The sequence below is a fragment of the Lithobates pipiens genome, unplaced genomic scaffold (assembly GCF_037356315.1).
Source record: "Lithobates pipiens isolate NorthernLeopardFrog02 unplaced genomic scaffold, aLitPip1_a1.2 Scaffold_13, whole genome shotgun sequence".
Classification (NCBI taxonomy): Eukaryota; Metazoa; Chordata; class Amphibia; order Anura; family Ranidae; genus Lithobates; species Lithobates pipiens.
The window spans coordinates 448,770,324-448,793,649 of record NW_027507718.1 but is presented as its reverse complement, the minus strand read 5'-3'; the positions used below and the strand labels follow the sequence as shown (position 1 = coordinate 448,793,649).

General features: G+C 42.4%; 1 protein-coding gene across 14 annotated transcripts in view; it reads right to left on the bottom strand.

The window, feature by feature from the left end:
• The window catches only part of PROM1 (prominin 1), a 377,121-nt gene that overhangs the window by 179,644 nt on the left and 174,151 nt on the right, over positions 1 to 23,326 (bottom strand). For 11 of the 14 annotated variants that reach the window (XR_013272366.1, XR_013272373.1, XR_013272375.1 and 8 more), the window contains exons 3-5: positions 13,182 to 13,240; positions 10,198 to 10,224; positions 4,232 to 4,437 (exon numbers count right to left, since the gene is read on the bottom strand). Coding sequence is in view for 4 of the 14 variants with exons in the window: in XM_077477743.1 (XP_077333869.1) it covers positions 4,232 to 4,437; positions 10,198 to 10,224; positions 13,182 to 13,240 (292 nt within the window). In the remaining 10 variants the exon portion in view is untranslated. The remainder of the gene's footprint in view (positions 1 to 4,231; positions 4,438 to 10,197; positions 10,225 to 13,181; positions 13,241 to 23,326) is intronic. The other 3 variants (XR_013272370.1, XR_013272372.1, XR_013272374.1) reach the window with 1 other exon arrangement.

Here is a 23,326-nt window from a genome sequence, read left to right as displayed (position 1 = left end):
ATATCACAACAACAGTGATGGGTAAATGCTATCAAAGTACTCCTTGGCCCTAAACCCAAACAGTGATTCAAGTGATAAACTGGAGACTGGTCATTTTTTTTCTTAAGAACACCTTATTCAGAGTTGTATCAGAGGACTATGCATGGCCATACTGCAGTGTGTAAGACGGGGTAAGAAACCTCAGCACTTCAGCTGTTGTGGAACTACCTCAAGTCCTATAAGGCAGTGGCCATGAACCCTGTCCTCAGGGCCCACTAACAGGCCAGGTTTTATGTATTACCTTGGGGAGATGCAGACTAGAATACTGCAATCACTGAGCAGCAAATGATATCACCTGTGATGTATTTCAGTTATCTTGCAAACCTGGCCTGTTAGTGGGCCCTGAGGACAGGATTGATGACCACTGCTATAAGGCATTGCAAGACTCTGACAGCCACAAACATGGCTCCCAGAGGCAGAGGCATGATGAGATTTGTAGTTTTACCATAGCTTACGCCTGATATAAGATATATGCTTCTGTATGTCGCACACAATTTAAGTAAATGGATATTATAGAATCAAATGTTTCCATGTGGCATAATGAATTACAAAGGAATTTCGCACAAAGGTTGAGTGATTGTCAAAAAACTCCAGAGATCCTACTAGAGGCACACTTTGTCACTTTGTGTTTCTTTTTTATTTCTTGCAGTCTAAACAGAAATGAACAAATTGTAAAACTTTTCTAAATCAACAGCTGCAGCAGCTGATCAGAATACAATGTGTGGACGGGGGTAGATTACCCCATCCTCATTTGTATGGATGGAGGAATCTGTACTTTTTTTTTTTTTGCTGGCTGAACCAGAAAAAAAAAAAACACAGTCTATAGCCAGCTTTACTCAAAAGAGAGAACAAATTAGCGCAATAAAATAATAACACTAAAATATTAGCTGCTGAACACCAAGGGTCAAAAATTCAAATCCCTGAGATAAATCATAAATAAGGCAGTGCAGCACTAAATAAACAATATAAAATATATATATAATAAAACAATAAAAAAAACAATCTGTGCAGTCTTCCATGATGAACTACAAGTATTGCATGCAGGTGACTTTGTGGGAATATCAAAACCTCCACCAAAGTAGAAGATGGCCGCTCACCTCAGTGGACCCTTTGATTATAGAAGATCTGCTACGCCTTCCACTGAAGCTTTATCACCAATACTTGTTTCCACAACCCCAAATTTTCTTTTTTTGGGGTGTCATATGGTGAAATCAGCACACATAGCTTCGAAAAGCCCCCTCTCGATTGGATATACTAATCAGCACTGTCCACTCCAGAGTCACATAAATCAAGGAAATAAAAGACAATGCATAGTGCTCTCTGCTTATGTAAAATTTAATGGTACTAAAAATGAATAAAACATACAAAAGTAGCACTTAAACCAAGTGCCAGGCGATACAGTGTGTATACAAAGAATCTGCGATGGCTGCGGGTGACGTCATGTCCGTCCACGTTACGTCCCATGTGGGCGGGACTTCGTCTGCAGGTGAGCGGCCATCTTCTACTTTGGTGGAGGTTTTGATATTTCCACGAAGTCACCTGCATGCAATATTTGTAGTTCATCACAGAAGACTGCACGGATTGTTTTTTTTCTGATTTTATTATATATATTTTATATTGTTTATTTAGCACTGCACTGCCTTATTTATAGCCAGCTTTAGGCTCGGTTCACACAGGGGGCGACGCGAGGCGACACGACTTGCCGTGCCGCGACCTGACAAGTCGCCCCCGTTCTGTACTACGGAACCGTTCTAAGAGGAGCGACTCGAGTCGCTCCGACTTAGAAAAAAGGTTCCTGTACTACTTTTGGGTGACCTCGGGCGACTTGCATTGACTTCTATACAGAAGTCATTTGCAAGTCGCCGCTGAGGTCGCGGCAGGTCGCGGCAAGTCGTGGCAAGTCGTGTCGCCTCGCATCGCCCCCTGTGTGAACCGAGCCTTAGATAGCATGTTGTTTTAGACAGATTTTAATTACCAACTCTATGCAGTTTCAGCCATATTTTATATACACACACATGACCAACACAATGTGGCACATAATTGTGAAGTGGAAGGAAAATAATAAATGTTTTTCAAAGTGTTTTACAAATAAATATCTGAAAAGTGTGGCATGCATTTGTATTCAGCCCCATTTACAATGATACACCTAGCTAAAATCTAGTGGAACCAATTGCATTTAGAAGTCACCTAATTAGTAAATAGAGTCCATGATGTGTGTAATTTAATCTCATTATAAATACAGCTGTTCTGTGAAGCCCTCAGAGGTTTTTTTTTTTAGAGGATCTTAATGAACAAACAGCATTATGAAGGCCAAGGAACACACCAGACAGGTCAGGGATAAAGTTGTGGAGAAGTTTAAAGCAGGGTTAGGTTATTAAAAAAATATCCCAAGCTTTTAATATCTCACAGAGTATTGTTCAATCCATCATTCGAAAATGGAAAGAGTATAGCACAACTGCAAACCTATCAAGATATGGCCGTCCACCATTAGAGAAGCAGCCATGGTAACTCTGGAGGAGCTGCAGAGATCCACAGCTCAGGTGGGAGAATCTGTCCACAGAACACAAATTTGTACCAAAGATGTCATGTAATGCATATTGTATAATTGCTATACAGGCAGCCCCCGGGTTACAAACAACATACAGTTCTGTAGGTTTGTTCTTAAAGAGGGATTCCACCTACAAAAAAAATATTAAAAGCCAGCAGCTCTAAATACTACAGCTGCTGACTTTTAATAAATAGACACTCACCTGTCCCAGGGTCCAGCGATGTCGGCAGCCGAGACCAATCGATCGCTCGGGTCTCGGCTGCTGCAGCCGCCATTCTAGGTGAGGGAATCAGGAAGTGAAGTGTTGCGGCTTCACTTCCCAGTTCCCTACTGCCCTTGCGCGAGTCACGCAGCGCACTAGGAATGGTCCGCGCTGTCTCTGGGACCCGTGTGTGTCCCAGCAGACAGCGCGGCGGGACAGGAAACGGCATAGACCCCCGTGGGAGTCTATGCCCGGAAGTGGGTACAAATACCCATCTTAGACAGGTATCTGCACCCCCCTCCCCCCTGAAAGGTGCCAAATGTGACACCGGAGAGGGGGAAGGTTCCGATGAGCAAAAGTTCCACTTTAGGGTGGAACGCCGCTTTAAGTTGAATTTGTATGGAAGTGATAACAGGTACATTTTTTAAGTGTAACTCCAGCCAAAAAAAATGTTTTTACGCTTTTTGGATAGCATAGGGAAGAGTTAACACCCCTGTAATGTTTGTTTTGCTGTCTGTGCTTCTGCTCAGAAGATTTCATCTCACTTTCTGCCCCTGTGACATTTGGATTTAGAAAATTTTGGGTTGTGAAAACAAGGATTGGTGATAAAGCTTCAGTGGACACACCTTGTTCCCATGATAACTCTTATGCCCCGTACACACGATTGAAAATTCAGCCAGAAAAAGTCCGATGTGAGCTTTTGGTCGGAATTTCCGACTGTGTGTATGCTCCATCGGACTTCTGCTGGTGGAATTCCCTCTAGCAAAAGATTGAGAGCAGGTTATAAATTTTTCAGTCGGAAAAAGTTTCTATCGGAAATTTTGATCGTCTGTACCAATTCCGACGCGCAAAATTCCTACACATGCTCGGAAACAATTCAACGCACGCTCTAAAGTATTGCATTCATTTTCTCAGCTTGTCGTAATGTTGTACGTCACTGGGTTCTTGACGGTCGAAAGTTCAGACAACTTTTGTGTGACCGTGAGTATGCAAGCCAAGCTTTACTGGAATTCTGTCAGAATAACCATCCAAGTTTTTTCCAATGGAAATTCCGCTTGTGTGTACGGGGCATTACAGGAGTGAATTTCCCTTCCTAGGGATAGATTTCCTCTTTTTTCCTGTTGTCTCCCTCCGTTTGTAAGTATGAGTCGTATGTAAGTCGGATGTTTGTAACTTGCGGACCACCTGTACATGTATTGTGTGCACAACATTACCTCAAGAGAAAGTATTTGTTTAAAAAAAAAATAAAAAAATAATACTCACAATATTTTAAGGTAATTAAGGAAGCTTTATAGTACAATCATTTTTCCGCATACACAAGCCTGTGCTGTTATTTTCCCAAGAGTTTGTGGGGAGTTACATAAGTAAGGCCACTGACAGTTCCATTCTAATATCACACCTATGGCCAGCATTCATTAGCTGAGCGTTCAGGTACAGCTTACCTTATTAGCAGAGATGTCACGAACAGGAAGGTGGCGAAGCAGCCTCTTTTACAGTCTGCATTCTTCTTTTGTCTCTGGTGCATCTCCCCGCCACAGTTCTCACAACAGCGACACATGCAGAAGCATAGCCCCACCAAGGGCATAAGCAGGAAAAACAGGACCCCCAGGGCTGTGGCCACAATGAAACCAATTTCATAGTGTATTGTCTGAAACAGCAGTACAATAACAAAATTACAATGAATCTCAAGTACGAAATAGTCTTGTAGAACCCAGAGTGCTACCTGCAGTAACCACATGCTCTCATTTATTTCTCTAGTGTAGATTAATAGGGATGAGCCGAACACTCCCCAGTCTGGTTCGCACCAGAAAAGACAAAAAATTTGTGCAAACACTGGTAAAGTCTATGGGACATGAACATGAAAAAATCAAAAGTGCTCATTTTAAAGGCTTATATGCAAGATATTGTCATAAAAAGTGTTTGGGGACCTGTGCCAATGTAAAAAAAAAAGTTTTAAAAACTGACGTTTTTTCAGGAGCAGTGATTTTAATAATGCTTAAAGTGAAACAATAAAAATGAAATATTCCTTTAAATATCGTGTCTGGGGTGTCCTTAGTCTGCCGGTAAAGTAGCGCATCTTTCCCATGTTTATAACATTACCACAGCAAAATTACATTTCTAAAGGAAAAAAATGTAATTTAAAAGTGCTCGCGGCTGCAATTTATTGTCGGATCCCAGCAATATAGATAAAAATCACTGGAAAAAAAAAGGCTCTTTGGGTCTGGTAGGAATATTAAGGGGAACCCCTGCACCAAAATGTAAAAAAAAAATTGCATGAAGGTCCCCCCAAAATCCATATTAGGCCCTTCATGTCGGGTATGGATTTTAAGAGGAACCCTGCGCCAAAATGAAAAAAACATGGCATGTGGGTCCCCCCAAAAACCATACCAGGCCCTTCAGGTTTGGTATGGGTTTTAAGGGGAATCCTGATCCAAAATTAAAAGAAAATCCCGTGGGGGTCCCCCTTAAATCCATACCAGACCCTTATTCGAGCATGCAACCTGGCAGGCTGAAAGAAAAGGTGGGGCGCCCCCCTCCTGCACCATACCAGGTCACATGCCCTCAACATGGGGAGGGTGTTGTGGAGGTCTGTGGAAGCCCCATTTAACAAGGGGACCCCAGATCCCAGCCCCCCCTATGTGAATGGGTATCGGGTACATTGTACTCCTACACATTCACCAAAAAAAATTTAAAAAAAGTAAAAATTACAGTAGACAGTTTGGGACAATTCCTTTATTAATCACCTTCGCTCACAGCGCCGATGACCCGAGAAAAAAAAACCGGAAAAACTCTGCCTCGATGGGAGGCTTCCTGCCGACTGCAGCCTTTTTGCGATGACAGCTGTTATATTGCTGAGGGCTGGGCCACCATAAACAGACATAAACGGGTGACCCCACCCCCTTCGGATGCCATGTGGCGTCACATAACGTCAGAGGGGGCGGGGTCATCTGTTTAAATCACTGGTGGCCCCACCCTCAGCTATATAACAGCTGTCATTGCAAAAAGGCTGCAGTCGGCGGGATGCCTCCCATCGGGTGGAGTTCTTCATTTTTTTGTTTTTCTTAAAATAAAGGAATTGTCCCAAACTGTCTACTGTAATTTTTTACACTTTTTTGATGAATGTGTAGGGGTACAATGTACCCAATACTCATTCGCATGGGGGGGGGGTGGGATCTGGGTTCCCCTTGTTAAAGGGGGCTTCCAGATTCTGATAAGCCCCCCACCCGCAGACCCCCACAATCACCTGGCAAGGGTTGTGGGGAAGAGGCCCTTGTCCCCATCAACATGGGGACAAGGTGTTTTGGGGAGACCCCAAAACACCCTCCCCATGTTGAGGGTATGTGGCTTGGTACGGTTCGGGGGAGGACTCTCTGGTCCCCCCTTTTTCTGCAGTCTGCCAGGTTACGTGCTTGGATAAGGGTCTGGTATGGATTTTGGGGGGGCCCCATGCCTCATGCCCTTTTTTTTTTAATTTTGGCTCAGGGTTCCCCTTATAATCCATACCAGACCTGTAGGGCCTGGTATGGATTTTGGGGGGACCCTCACGCAATTTTTTAAAAAATTTTGGTACAGGGTTCTTCTTAATATTTATACCAGACCCAAAGGGCCTGATAATGGACTGGGGGGGGGGGGTTAAAACCTCCGTTAGGTCCTTCTTGTCCCAGTGGCTATAGATCCCATCATTTTCTATCCTACTGTCATTGGCAGTCACAGGGGACAAAAAAAATTAGGCAAATTTCCCTAACTAGGCCATGGACAACAATGCAATCTTGACATTATTGATTTTTATCAAGTCTATCCAAGACTAAAAACAAAAGTTTGGCTAGAGTTGAGCTTTAAACAATGCTTGGATGAAAAAACATTTTTCATGCTGTCTCTTTATGGCACTGTCTTGGGCATCTGCCGAGTTCCTCCTGTAATTATTACTGCTCTGAAATGAAGGGCGGTACGTTATTTGATGGTAATTAATTTTGCCATTTTTGGTGCATTTATTTTACTTTCACATGGTGCCTCAATGTATAATAAGTATAGCAAAAGATCTTAGCTGGCATTCATAATGAATACAAATTCAGCTGTCACGCTAAACGAATGGTATAAAGACACTTTCCTTTCCACCACATGGCATACATGAGGCTCACCACACACAAAAGTATTTTCATACTGTTCAATACTTTCAGAGTCTTGGACATTAAACTATCCTGTCAGGTTGTAGCTGTGTACAAACCAATCAAGCAAGGCCTTGATTTCTCCCATACTCTAGTTCTGAGCCAAGTACCACCCCCGCTATTCATTAGCCAATATGGGAGCCTCAGAGGACAGTAGAGGCTTCCAACTTGGACTATTGGTTGGCTTTTGACCTTTGTGAAGGAAAGGCTTTTTGTCCAGTAGAGCCTCGCCAAATTGGGCCAGTTCAGAGCTTTTATACTACCAGTACAGACATACAGAGGGACTCAGTACCCCCTCCCACAAAGCACACTGATGCAGAAAGAGGATTTGGCTACGGGTGATTGTCCCAATAATGTCTAGCTGCATCTCAGCTTAGGGAAGTACTATAACCTCTTGCGGTTGATAGGCACAATAAATCAGTGATTTAAACAGGTAATTTTAGCCTAATTTAAACTTTATTGAGCCATCCCCGGACTCCATACACCCTGCTCTGCAGACATCTCCTTCAGCTGGATGAGAAGGTCATGAATGATTCAGCACTGTCAAAAATAATTCATATTGGCAGTATAACAAATTAGTGGCAGCACTATAATCTCTAATAGACATTTGGACACTCTCCAGACATTTTGTCTCTGTACTGTGTCATTGTTTAAATTAAGGTGATTGTAATTATTATTTTATTATTCTGTCTTGGAATCAGTTTTGTCCTTTAGTGTTCTTCATGACCTATATCTGCGAAAAGGCATATTTTTAAAGAAGCCATGAAAACTCAAATCTGGGTTTTCCTATGTTACAGTCTAAAATATGATTTGCAGATGTAAGTATTTATGTATTTACAGGCGTTAGAGAATATTCCTCTATTCCATCTTTTAAGACTGGATCAGGAAATACTGCTGTGTTTTTAGGTATCTCCATGACTCTGGTCAATGGGTCTGTTCAATACAAATTTGATTGGCCAGGATAGATTTTCTTGGTCAGTCACTATGGCTTCCCCAGCACAAAACACGGCATCCACCCCTCACCTTATTCGGAAGTTAGGCAGTGCATGTACACAATTTTATTTTTGTAGGCAGCATTTACATTCCTGTAAATTGACATTGAGACGCATTCACCCTACATGGATCAAGACACATGGACAAATAAGACCATGCTATTTTACTGAAACCAGTAAATAAAGGATGATAAAACTGTATTAGGCCTACTACACGCCCAGAACAGAAAAATTATTTTGCTTTAACTTCTTCCCAACTGTATTTAGCAGATTAACTATCGTAAGCTTGATGGCCCATGGTGAAGAAACTTTATCTACGTTCTTCATTTCACAGCTAGCAGTGTGCGCAGAAGCTCCCTATGACATGCCAACCACATGCAGGCTCTCATGTTTGCTTACAAACTTTACAGATTACCGTGGGGCTGCAGCAGCCTGCAGATGGCGTTATGTCTCTGTTTAATATCGTAATCGTAACATACAATTACTGCACTATAAAAATTATGTGAACATTTTTTTTTCTTATATCAGCCTATAATAAAAAACAGAGTATAGTATTTATTAAATAGTGTATCAAAATAAAAGCCTTATAGGTCCTTGGGGGAAAAAAAAAAAACTAAATAGTTAGATATAGCCACATTAGCCATAAATATTAAACTGTTATTATCAAGTTAACCATGCATACTGACACTGCTAAATTTAGACTGGATCTAGGTATCAATAACTCTTGGTCACAAAAGGGTTAAAATAAATCAATTTATGTGATATAATGTAATTGGTATAGCATTGTGTATAATTTTAATAATCACATTATCTTTGCATTCTGGCCTTGTCTCGCAGACCTTTAATGTAATCTTAGGATCTCAGTAATGTCTCAGGCTGGGTTCATACATGTCTGTTCTGCGGTTTGCGGTCTGTGCATTTCTGTTCACCAATTCAGGTGCAAATCTTTACCTGAATTTGCACCTGAAATGGACCCAAAAACACACAGGACCCTTTTCAAAACCGCACCGTGGCCGTTCTGGACATGTATGAACCAGCTCCATTGAGAGCCGGTCACATTCAAATGTTAGGCGAAAACGCATCCAAGTCGCACTTGTACTAAGATGTTTAATGTTTTCAGATTTCTTCTGGTGGAAGATATCTAGCAATGCAGGATCAATGCCTGATAGATTCCACCGACATCATTCTTCCCAGAAAACAGCTCACAACATAGCAAATGCCTCACTAAATTTCTGTGTGTTATGAGCCGTTGTATCCAGTGTCTACGGATTCCTCAGCAGGTGTGAGGAAGGCTGAAAAAAAAAATGTGGCCTACCACTACTATTCACATTTTTAAATGCTAACTGTTTGGCTGTCATGCTCACCCAAAGCCAGCTTTTAGAAGTTCTTTCTTACTTTACTTGGACTTAAAGTGTTACTAAACCCACAACAGTAAAATCAGTCTGTATATGCAGTATAGCATGCTTGGTATACTCAATCAGTATCCTCTGCATTGTGTTGTGTAAAAAGGCTGCTTGATCCTGTCTTCTCTGATCCTCCCCTTGTTTTATTGCCCCCAAACCATCTGCTGATAGTACAGAGCCCTAGGAGGCACTCTGTACATGCTCAGTTTGGTGTGTATTGCTAAAGAGTTTATTTTTTTTTTGGGGGGGGGGGGGTGCATGTGATCAGCACTGTCCAGACAAAGGGTCAGGGGTCATAGACAGTCAGAGGAGAATAACTCCTCCGACAAGCTTTAACCAGACACTGATAGAAGTCACAAGACTGCTACATACTGCTGATGAGAAAAGGTATTTAGCAGTTTATATTTACTGAAATAATTGCCTTTCCATGTTCTGCGTACTGTGGGAGACCAGATATAGTGAATCAGGGTCCTGGGTTTAGTAACACTTTAACTGGTTGCAATCTTGTTTGGGGTCATTAACTAAAATATATTGCAGTGAGGGGGTCAGCATAATAGCCCAGCAACAAGCATGTTTTTATAAGGAAGTCAACTGTCTTGGTAAAAATAGGGAAATTGTGAAATATGTGGACATTTTGGCATTGCAGACAATAACTCAGAATTCCTTGCCTGAGCTCGTGCTGTGCATATTGTGTTTTATACAGACCTCTCTTGGGTGACCAGACATTTCAAACAAATAACGCAAGATCTCAATTGCATCCAAAACAGTATCAAACTGACAGAGCTCTAGATGGCATCAGACATACTAATGAATGCTTCTGGTGTACAATGTCACTAGAAAAGATTACCTGCAAAGTCAGGACAACATTCTCCGGCTGTGCCAGTCACAGCAGATGCGGAAAGCATGGAATGAAGAAGCCAAAGTCTCAGATAATATTAAAGAAATAAGTGAAAAAAAAAACACGGCATGTCATTTCTTAAAATAAAGATGCTCCATGGACTACTAAAGGCTTTTGAGAAGACAAAGCCAAGTTTTTCTGAAATTTTGCATTGAATAGGTAACTGTTAATATCACAGTTTCTTTTTGTTTTTGCCATTGCAAAGATTTTCCTTCACTTCCCATCCTGGAGACACAACAGGAAGTGAACAGACTTACATAGTTACATAGTTGGTAATGCTGAATAAAGACCCCAGTCCATCCAGCTTAACCTGTGTAGCTGTGTGTGTTCCTAATAATTCCCCGTATCCCTTTGTACTGTACTCGCTAAGATACACATCCAAGAGTTTTTTTAAAACTACCAATACTTCCTGCTGACACCACCGATTGTGGAAGTAAATTCCACATCATAGTTACATATAGTTACATAGTTAGTATGGTTGAATAAAGACACCAGTCCATCCAGTTCAACCTGAGTGAGTGTCTACAATTGTCCCTATCCCTGTACATTGCACACTCACATATGTCCCTACCCTCAAGGAGCCCACAATCCAAGGTCCCCATTCATATACTAGGGCCAATTTTGGACAGAAGCCAATTAACCTACCAGCATGTCTTTGGAGTGTGGGAGGAAACCGGAGTACCCGGAGGAAACCCACGCAGGCACAGGGAGAACATGCAAACTTCAGGCAGGTAGAGTCATGGTTGGGATATCCTTACTGCCCTGACAGTGAAAAACCCACTACGTAGTTTAAGGTTAAACCGCTTCTCCTCTAGTCCCATTGCGTGGCCCCGTGTCTTCCTACACTCCCATAGACTGAATAGTTTATTCCTTATGCCAGACTTGCCATTGAGGTATTTGTATGTCGAGCATCTCTTCTTCAGAGAGAATAAGTTTAGTGGTTGTAGTCGTTCCTTGTAATGGAGGTCCTCCAGTCCCTTTATTAACTTTTTTGCCCTTCTCTGGTCTCTGGTTCCCGCACCTCCCTCCTGAGGATTGGTGACCAGAACTGGATGGAATACTATCTTTGAAAGGTGAGGGGAATTCCCTTCCTACACGGCTTGCACTAAAACATGTGTTGTAAGGATGCACCAGTTTTAAAGTGGATTTCCGCCACCCCAGCCACCACTCCAAAAACATACACATACTATAGCTGCTGACTTTTAATATTAGGACACTTACCTGCCCTGGAATCCAGGGATGTCAGCAGCCCAGTTGATGTTTCCATCAGCTGTCAGGTGATGCCGCCGCCATTGCTGTTAAGGGAACCAGACGGTGAAACTTTGCGTCTTCACAGCCAGGTTCCTACCGCAGTTTATCTTCTAAACCGTACAGGTTTAGAAGATATTTCCAGTACCTACAGGTAAGCCTTATTATAGGTTTACCTGTAGGGAAAAGTGGTCTGTAAGGGTTTACAACCACTTTAAAGCAGACCTTCACACAGAAAAACCCTCTTGCATTATTTTAAAGCAGTATTAAACTCAAAGCAAACATTTATTATATTTCAACTTTCCAATTCGTAGATGTGATGGCTGCATTCATTTTCCTTTTTCAGGCTTTCGTCTATTTTCATCTGGCAATTCAGCAAGAAATACGATTGTTTTTCAGAGCACAAACCCTCCAGCAGAGTGTATCAGTTTGCATGGATGAAACACCAATTAACACTAGCAGGGTTAATTAAAATTATCAGATTTTATTTATTCACACAAAACCTTTATCCCAAAAAAAAATTTATGTTGTAATCGATTATAAATCATGAGCTGGAGTTTGGCATTAAAGTGTTTTTTGGGGGGTTTTTTTGGGTTAACAAACAGGTCCTGTTCCATTAAAGCATTTGTTAACCCAAAAAAACCCCAAAAAGCTGATCCTGTACCTTTAAGTGTTTGTAAACCCCAAAAAATTAATAAATACAGATCTTGGTCCCTTAAAGCAGAACAGCACAGTGCTTGTGCTGTGTAATCTGTCCCCCTCTAAAAAAAAAAAAATCCTGGACATTGCACTTTCTGTATCCCCTCTCTAAATAGACTACTATAACTAGGGCTGCTCCGCCCTGATCACTGCGGTCAAAGAGCGTCCCTCCATCATACGCTGCCTGCTCTCCTCTCTCTTTTCCCTCACCCCCTCATCACCTCCGTCCTGCATGTCATCCTCCTCTCTGTGTCTATCTCTGGTCCCCTCCCCCCCGTCGCTATTATTCTAAAATAAAAACTTAAATTTGTCATCACCAGCCCCTGTATTACAGGCTGGCATAGCACACTGTGTAAGTTGTTTTTTTAAAAACGAGTGTTGTAAATACCAAATTTCAGCTGTCTTCAGGCCGGTCACGTGACTTGCGGCCGCTTTACAGCTTCGATGGATGGCTTCTGAAGAGGGGAGGAGCGGTCACGTGATCTCCCCAACAGATGTCAGAGGGAGATCACGGCCCCTCCCACAGAAGACATCCCTCGGAGCTGAAATTCGGTATTTACAACACTAGTTTTTAAAAACAACTTACACAGTGTGCTATGACAGCCTCTAATAGAGGGACTGGCATAGTCTTGTATAAAGCATGCTATACAGCACAGTACTTGTGTTGTGTCATTTGGCCCCCTGTATCACCTGTAATACCTGTCTGATCCTGCCAGTTTCTACCTGCACCCCCCCCCCCCTACACTGACTCCAATCTATCAGGGCTGCTGAGTCAGTACCTGCCTCTGTCATCCGCAGCTCTGCTCTCTGTCTCTTGTGTCCTCTCTTCCATCCTCTCCCTTCTCTGAGTGTCTGCTGGTGTCAGCAATCTAGTCTGTACTGAAGGGTGTCCATATTTCTCATCTTAGAAAGATGGGAGGTATGCAAAAGGTCTTGCTACTTTTTAACATTGCTACATAACTTGAGTAAAAATAGTTTCAGATTACCTTTTGATAGTCACTGCGAGATGATCCAAACTTCTGTAATGCTATCCGCTTTACCAAATCTGAAATATACAAATGAAAAAGAATGTCAAAGTGATAGTATGATCAAATAAAATACTTAACATATACTTAAAGTGGTTGTAAACCCTCTCATATACCCAGTGAAGTGACTGATCTCAGGTGATGCACAGAGATGAAACAAATCCTCCTACATAACTTGTATCTGCCTATCTGCAGTCTTCTCTTCTCTACAGCTAACAAAGTCCAGAATTTATAAAGCTGGTCTGAGATTTCAGAAAGCAGGAGTCTGGGAGCTGAAGTTACACACTGCAGAGCTCAGTGAGGAGATCAGTGAGAGCTGATTGGAAGGAAGGGACACACCCCTTCACACAAGACACAGGAACAGAGCTGAGGCTGTCAATCAGCTGGAGATTCCTCCCTTGTCACCTTTTTTCTCTTGGTTTCAGGAAAACTTGTCAGACGTAACTTATGCTGGTAGCAGAGGAATGAAGCAGCACACAGAAATTACACTTCTAATTGAGACAAGTACACATTACGGTATATTTGTTCATATTTTATGTCTGAGGTTTACGACCACTTTAACCATTTGATCTCCAGAAATTTCCTTCATGACCAGAACAAATAGAGCTTTCTTTTGTTGGTACTTCATCACCACTGAGGTTTTTTTTTGTTCGTTTTTTGCGCTATAAACAAAAAAAGGCAGGCAATTGTAAAAAAAATTACTTTTTGTTATAAACATATCCAATTAAAAAAAAACTAAATATCTTCATCAATTTAGGCCAATATGCATTCTGCTACATATTTTTGGTAGAAAAAAAAATCCCAATAAGTGTATATTGTTTGTGTAGCAGGTACCTCTCCAGGCTGATTGAATCCCATGAGGGAGAGAGCTGCATGGGCTTTTCACCCGCCCTCCTCTCTTCTCACACACACAGAGGCTAGTGTGTTCCTCCCCTGTGTTCCTATTGGCAGGAGGAAGGAAGCCAATTGTAGGAGCAGTTACAGGAACCAATGAATGGGGCTTTAACAAGCAGCAAGACAAGTAGTCTGGAATATGAAGTCCCAGCACAAAGCTGATGACTGATTTTTAAAGGCACAGAACTACAAAACTCAGCCTACAGTGCATGAAAAGCAGAGGATTGATGGGAGAGGATATAAAATGATCTGCAGACAAGGCCCAAGTGTGGTTACTTCCTGGATCCCATTGTGAGAACACCATCCTGTTGCTGTGTGAAGGGATTGCGGCCTACCAAGGGGCACACAGTCTGCAGCTCCAATCTAGAGGGTCAGGCAACATCTGCTTTCAGAAGGACGCTCTGCAGCAACACTGTATGCCACAGAATTGGCTGATTCAACAGCCTGAACGCCATTGAAATACATCTGTGATTAGGAGAATCGTTTTATCGCTCTTCAGAGGATCCCTGAACATATACAGAATTGATGAGGGCTTTTTCCTGGGAATTTCATTGCCTTTTAGAAATTACACATTTGAACACTGTGCACAGACATCTATTACCCAGATCATGTAGAGGAGTGTTATATCACAAGACAGCTATCTTACCCTGTTCCTTATCACTCTGTTACATCAAAGGACCCTTGTTCTTAGAGCTCCAACGTGCCAGTGAAGATAGTGCGAGGCCTGCCTTTTAGGACACTGGTAATATAGGATGGTCCGGGGTTTCCCTTTAGTGATATTAATATCTACTATTATCATTAGCTTGCTTAACCACATGCTGACCGGCTTCTGTAGATATACGTCGGCAAAATGGCATGGCTGGGCAAAGTAACGGACCCATACGTTACTTTGAATTTCCCACTGTGCGCATGTGTGCCTGCTGCGAGCTCCATGAGGGATACTCGTGATCATCTCAGGGAGCTGAAGAATGGGGAGATGCCGATGTAAACAGCATCTCCACGTTCTGCCTAGTGACAGGACACCGATCGTCTGCTCCCTGTCATCAGTGTCACTGCTAGCCCATCCCCCAGACAGTTAGAAACACTCCCCAGGACCCACTTAACCCCTCCCCGCCCCCCAGTGGTTAACCCCTTCACTGCCAGTGAAATTCTTACAGTAATCAATGCAATTTTATAGCATTGATCACTGTATTAATGCTAATGGTCCAAAAAAAGTGTCAAAATTGTCCGATGTGTCCGCCATAATGTCACAGCCACAATGAAAATCGCTGATCGCTGCCATTACTAGTAAAAAAAATAATTATTTAATAAAAATGCCATAAATCTATCCCCTATTTTGTAGACGGTATAACTTTTGCAAAAACCAATCAATAAACTCTTAATGCAATTTTTTTTTAACAAAAATATGTCGAAGAATACATATCGGCCTAAACTGAGGGAATAAATGTTTTTTTTAGATATTTTTGGGGGATATTTATTATAGCACAAAGTAAAAAAGAATGCGTTTTTTTTTTTTCAAAATTGTCGCTCTTTTATTGTTTATAGCGCAAAAAATAAAAACCGCAGGGGTGATCAAATACCACCAAAAGAAAGCTCTATTTGTGTGAAAAAAATGACGTCAATTTTGTTTGGGTACAACTTGTCAGTTAAAGCGACGCAGTGCCGAATCGCAAAAAGTGCTCTGGTCAGGAAGGGGGTAAATCCTTCCGGGGCTGAAGTGGTTAAAGATTTGCTTATTAATGTTTAACCATGTACTCACTGGTAAAGAAAGAGAACCACCACACCAGGATAGCCCTCCAGGGCGGATGTCCTTCTTCCTAACAAGGAGCCCCACGTGCTGGCTAATACATACGCAATAGGCAGGCAGTAGCAGAAAAACTCTGGATAGCCGCACACCGGAAAAAGGCTTAAAATCCTGTATTTTTATAAAAAATAGGGGGTCACATCACATCAAATAATCCACAGCAAAGGAAAAGGGTACAAAAATGCTGACATGTTTCGCACTGGAATCAGTGCTTACTCATAGCTTGAGTTGAGTTGAGCTATGAGTAAGCACTGATTCCAGTGCGAAACACGTCAGTATTTTTGTACCCTTTTCCTTTGCTGTGGATTATTTGATGTGATGTGACCCCCAATTTTTTATTTAAAAAAAAAAACAGGATTTTAAGCCTTTTTCCGGTGTGCGGCTATCCAGAGTTTTTCTGCTACTGCCTGCCTATTGCATGTACTCACTGGTGTTACTTTTATTGTCACTAATTGCCATTTATTGCTTTAACAAGTAAAAAATGTGTAGCGCTAAGGCTTGTAATAGCCATGTGAAAAATGAATAAAAGTCACAAAGTGAACAGTAATGTGCAATGTGCAGGGGAAAGTCCAATGACCAATGTAAAACTGGTAAATGTGAGTCAATCTGAAGGATTTAAATCCGAATGAGGATCAACCGTGGTGTCTTGGAGATGATGACTACACAAGGATGTGATGTTTGTGACACGGAGAACATCAATGCTTAAAAACACTCAATGAGGTACTCTTACCAGCAGAGGTGGACACGTACCATATGGCACTGGGTCAAATGCGCATGAGTAGTTGTCTTTGGCTATGATACCAAGGTGCCAGATGGTTGTCTTTAGGTATGATGACGCGGTCCCAATCACAGGGATAGGTTCATGGCCGGAGGTAATCTTTGAAAACATCCACAGCTTCAGAATCCAACCCGTCAGTGTTCACCAGTAACGAGAATATCATAAAAAAGGAGGAAAAAAGTGCTCCATATAGTGCAGATCAGCCAATCAGCCACATCGGATACCCTTGTTGATAACCGTTTGAGTCGAAACGCATAGGGATGGCTATCTGAGAGTCCCATACTGCTTTTTAAAATGTTTTTATGCTATTTTTTATTATACTATTGTATCCGCTTTATGTCTCCTTGACTGCGAGAAATTTTCCAATAAAACATTATTGGCTGATCTGCACTATATGGAGCACTTTTTTCCTCCTTTTTTATGATATTCTCGGTACCGGTGGTTGGATTCTGAAGCTGTGGATGTTTTCAGAGATTACCTCCAGCCTTGAACCTATCCCTGTGATTGGGACCACGTTATCATACCTAAAGTCCTAAAAGGACACATTTAGGGTGATCAAAGGGTTAAATGTGTGCCTAACCAGTGTTTTTGTCTTTAATATCTGGTGCTTTTAATAAGTGATGTGCTGGATTTTATTCCCTGCTTTGCAGGGAATAAAATCTAGCACATCCCCACTGACAGGACAGAGCTCTGCCTTGTTTAAAGGTAGAGCTCTGTTCTGTCTCTTCTGTCTCTCTCCTCAGCAATCAGCAGGTGCTGGTGGTCATCCATTGCCCGGCACACACTGATTGGCTTGTGCTGTGCGTGCACCCCTATATCCAGACATGTCGAATCGTATACTAGGTATGTGATGCGGCACTGGAGAGCTAGTTTGCCGCCGTACTCATACATGAGGTGGTCGGCGAGTGGTTAACATTAGCCTTTGGATTCACAGGCTCTGTTTTTAAACTAAGATATCAAAACACACTAAGGTGTTCACAACATAGAAACGCAGTCCGGATACGTTTCAGATGCTTTTCTGTATGTGCGTTTTTAATGCGTTCCAGTGCTTTTTCTTGATGCAGTCCAGTGCATTTTTTCCTCCTCTTTTTTTTCTTTACCTTACATAAAAATATGTGTTACAATCTGATTAAACCGTTTCCCTTAACATGTTTGTAGTGCAAGAGCCTGCCTGATACAAATTGAATTGGACAGTTTAGGTCTCTGTATTAAATATTTTGATGGATCTAAAGTTGAGTGTATCAAAATTGTACAGTCAGACTATTACATGTATTTTGAGCCTAAGGGTGATGGTGGCTTGTAAGTAAAACAATTGTTGGCCATAGCACTATATAAGTACCTGTAATAACTAAATAAAATAGCAACCAATCAACAATATACGTTTCCTACAGTACAATTTTTATTCCCACGTGTTCCCCAAGTGTTCAATGTAATGTCATTGATTTTGCATAGGGAAAACATGTAGAACAGAGTTCACACCATCTTTGCACGTAATCAATATAGATATGTAAAAGGACACAGAAACAATATAAAAATAATGTAGAACTGGACTATGTACATGAAATTGGTGCTATAAAACATCAACCTGTTGACTATAAACAGGGCACAGTGACTACATTTCACAGAATTCAAGCAATAAAATGTGAGGATCTTCACAAAGTAAGTTTGCAAACTTCAAGATCGCTCTGATTAACAGGAGTAGTCTAGAAATAATTTAAATGCAATATAGAAATAAATATAGGACTTTACATTTTGTCATATGACCATAAATGCATGTTAATTGACCCTGTGGGCTCCCACCTTGGTGCTGTGGTAGAAGAGCACAACTGGGTAGGGACCCTCTCCTGCGGTCAGTGCTCTCAGGTACCCTGTGGTCAAACTAATGGTCCTGCAGTCAGGTCCTCCTGGATGTCCTGGGAGCACTAGGAATCTTCTGTATGAAGGAAGGCCGCAAGTAGGATTGTATAACTGGTGCATATGTGCAAACCAAAGGATTGTCCTTTGAGCTTCACAAAATGTCAGTTCCTACAAAAATTTTGTTTTTCGATTTAACTCCTTATTAATCCTTAAAGTGGCGTTGCACCCAGAAATGGAACTTCCATGGATCTGATTTCTCCTCCCCTCCGGTTCCACATTTGACACCTTTCAGGGAGGAGGGGGAGTGGATACCTGCCAAATCCAGGTATCTGCTCCCACTTCCAGTGTCCGGCCCCTCCTCCCCCCTGATGCCTTCTGGGAGACGGGGTGAAGGTGGGTGTTAGTCCTTGTACACACGGTCGGATATTCCGATGAACAATGTCCGATAGGACCGTGTTGTCGGATAATCCGACAGTGTGTGGGCTCCATCGGACTGTTTCCATCAGAGTATCCGACGGACCAAGTTTTCCAACTTGTCTATATAATTTTCTGACAACATGCTCCGATCGGACTTTGTCCGATCATGTGTAGAGAATTCCGATCGGACAAAGTGCCACGCATGCTCAGATCAAATTCCTAGACCAAAGCTATTGGCTACTAGCCTGAACGTAGTCCCGTCGTCATGAAATAACGTCATCACGTTAAGTACGATCGGATTTTCTGACAACTTTGTCCGACTATGTGTATGCAACAGTTTCGGACAAAATCCGACGGATTTGGTTGTCTAAATGTCCGACCGTGTGTATAAGGGCTTATAGGTGGGGGTGAAAACCAGTTATAGGTGTTTGTTCACTTCCTATTTACCTTAGCAAGGATTCTGGCGCCTGTCCCCGGAGATGAGGGATGGGTCGGCTTCGGGTACCAACATTGCGGGATCCCTAGACAGGTAAGTGCCCTTATAATAAAAGGCAGCAGCTACAGTATTTATAGCTGCTGACTTAATTTTTTTTCCCCAGGCTGAACTCCGCTTTAAGCCCCGTACACACGACCATAAAATCATACGAAAAAATCATACGAATCGATCGTACGATAATCTGATCAGTAGTACAGAGCTTTCGAGAGCCGATCATAACAGTTCATCTGATATTATCCGATCAGACACGCACAAAAAAAATTCTCGTACGATTCCAGATCATGCCATTTTCGTTCAATCAGTACAGTTGTATTGCATCTAAAATGCAATACAAATACATTACAACACATTACATCACTTCCAAATTTTTATTCTGTCGTATGAGAATTTTCATAACTTTAGTAAACTCTTCAGTTTCGATATGAGATTAGCATGCAAAAAAAACCACAAAAAAAACGTGCGATCATTAGTCTGATAATCTCATTGTGTATACCAGGCATTAGTTAACGCATATTATTTTATAGGAACTTCTTCCTCCACCCTTTTCATTTTTTTTTTGCTAATACTATGTAACTTATTTTTTTTTCCTATTTTCATTGTTTCATTGTTCCTTTTTGGAGCCCAACATTACAAAAATATCTATAATATTTAACCGCGTTAAAGCGTTAAGCGTAATGGCTTATAGCGGGACTGCGATATTGCAGCGGACATTATGACACTTTTTTGGGGACCAGTGACACTAATACAGTGATCAGTGCTAAAAAATATGCACAGTCACTGCACTAATGACACTGAATGGGAATGGGTTAACATCAGGGATGATCAAACGGTTAACTGTGTGCCTAGTCTGTGTTGTAGTAGTAGTACTAGTGTGGGAGGTGCTTTTACTAGGGGAAGACATGGATCTAGCCCCCCGCTTTGCACTGAGACAGGGTCCATGCCTTCCCTCCTGTGAGAATGGTGATCTGCCTTGTTTACAGACCGCAGTTCTGCCTCTCTGTTAGATCATCAGCGGGTGCTGGTGGACATCGAGTCCATGGTACCTACCACTGAGCTCTCGCTGTGTGTGATCACAGTGGGAGTGAGCCACCAGCGGCATGAATGAGTTCCCCTTACTCTGAAGAGCCGGATCACGTATATACAGTATACGTCAGGGATGCCCAATCAGTGGCCTGCAGATCCCTCTGTTGTGGCCTGTGACCTTCAGATCTGAGATGGCAGGTAGGCAAAGCCCAGATTGTGGGTTCCCGACCCGCCATCCCAGAGCATCAGTGTTGTGAATTGAGCCGGCAGTAGTGGAATCAAGCAGCTGCAGAGCAGAGCCGCATAAGCCAATGCTTCCTATATAGCGCCAATGCCTGTCATAGGTGGAGTGATATCAAATGCACTCTGCCTGGGACAGCAACAGCCAGTAATACCTGAATAGAAGACTGTTATTAACCACTTGCCTACTGGGCACTTAAACCCCCCTCCTGCCCAGACCAATTTTCAGCTTTCGGTGCTCTCACACTTTGAATGACAATTACTCAGTCATGTAACTCTGTACCCAAATACATTTTTTGTCCTTTTTTCATACTAATACAGCTTTCTTTTGGTGGTATTTGATCACCTCTGGGTTTTTTATTTTTTGCGCTATAAAAGAAAAAAGACCAAAATTTTGAAAAATAAAAAACTCATTTTTCTTTGTTTCTGTGATAAAATGTTGCACATTATTAATTTTTCTTCATGAATTTTGGCCACAATTTATACTGCTACATATCTTTGGTAAAAATAACTCAAATTAGTGGATATTATTTGGTCTTTGTGAAAGTTAGAGAGTCTACAAGCTGTGGTGCGAATCATACAAAATTGATCACATCTGATGTACTGACGGCCTATCTAATTTCTTGCGACCCGAATAAGCCAGGAAAGTACAAATACCCCCCAAATGACCCCTTTTTGGAAAGTAGACATTCCAAGGTATTTAGTAAGAGGCATGGTGAGGTTTTTGATGCTGTCATTTTTTCACACAATTCTTTGCAATATGAAGATTTTTTTATTTTTTTTCCACAAAATTGTCAATGTAATAGGTTATTTCTCTCACATGGCATGTGTATACCACAAATAACTCCCCAAAATACATTCTGCTACTCCTCCTGAGTATTACGATACCACATGTGTGAGACTTTTTCACAGCCTAGCCGCTCAGAGAGGCCCAACATGCAGGGAGCGCCATCAGGTGTTCTAGGAGCATAAATTACACATCTAACTTGTTGACTACCTATTACACTTTTGAAGGCCCTGGAGCACCAGGACAATGACATGTGACACTGACGATGAACTGATGACAGCGCACGGATACATGGCATGTGGCACTGATGTGACACTGATGACAGATGGCACTAATACATGGCACTGATGACATGTGACACTGATGACAGATGGCACTAATATGTGGCACTGACACATGACACTGATGTGGCACTGATGACAGATGGCACTAATACATGGCACTGATGACACATGACACTGATGACAGATGTCACTGTTACATGGCACTGATGACACGTGACACTGACAATTGGCACTGATGACAGGTGGCACTGATACGTGGCACTGAGGACACGTAACACTAATAACAGATGGCACGCGACACTGACAGGTGGCACTGGGGACAGGTGGCACTGGGGACAGTTGGCACTGGCAGGTGGCACTGGGGACAGATGGCACCGATGGGTGGCACTGGGGACAGATGGCACCGATAGGTGGCACTGGGGACAGGTGGGCATGTGTGTTGTGTGTGTTTCGCTGTGTTAGTGTTCACGCACGTTTCACTGCAGCTGCAGCACGGAAGCTTTCCCTCACACACTGTCTCTGTGTGAGGAGGGAGAGCCGGCGATGAGAGATGATCTCATATGTTTACATATGAGATCACCTCACATTGGACATGCCGATCGAGTACTAAATGGCCGCTGTGATTGGGCATTTAGCACGATCTGTGATCGGCTATGTCCAAGGGACACGGCCAACACAGAACTTCCCTGATGCTCGCCTGCAGCGGCATGCAGAGGGAAAGTAAACAGGAGGATGTCCAGGGATGCCCTCCCGGCAATTGGCGTCCGCGCTGTAGATGTTTTTCATCTATAGCGCGGGCACAAAGTGGTTAAAGGTAATTTTATTACTAAAACCTCAGTGCATATATGGGCATATCTGATCTGCAGTGGTTACTGGGCTGCTTTCAAACTGATCCGCAGAGTTAGCTGCACTATGTCATAGACTTCTGTTATCACCGGCGGGTTTCGTGCGCTTTCAGAAAGTGCAAAACACCTGCAGGATATAGTATAAGTCTATGACAAAGTGCAGCTAACCCACAGGAAAGCCACAGGTGTACTGCCCTGCATCTGCAGTGTGGGTAAACTGCAGTGCATGAGTGTGAATGCAGCCTTAGACCCCTTTCACACACTTTGACCCTCCATTCACCTCTATGGAGCGGCAGATGTAAACGGACTTGTGTCCCTTTACACCCACCTACCTTCAATCCAGTCTGCTAAAAAAGAAAAACAGAAGGGGATCCGTCCCCTTCCATTGGATCGGATCAGAGGACCCGTAGAGTAGAGTGGGTTGTGTCTGTGTCTGCTCTGCATATACAGAATGGACACGGATCTGTCATCCGCCTGTTCTGCTTATTGTGGCCTGCGACCGGTTACCAAGTCGCTTAAGTGGCCCTCGCTCTTCAAAAGGTTGGGCACCCCTGGTATACGTGATCTGGCACACAAGTGCTGCCCTGTAAAACTGCTATGGGGGGGGTCCTGAAGTAGTTGAAAAAAAAACCTTAACTTGTGACTAAGCTCTGCTTTCTACAAACAACATCATTGTGGTGC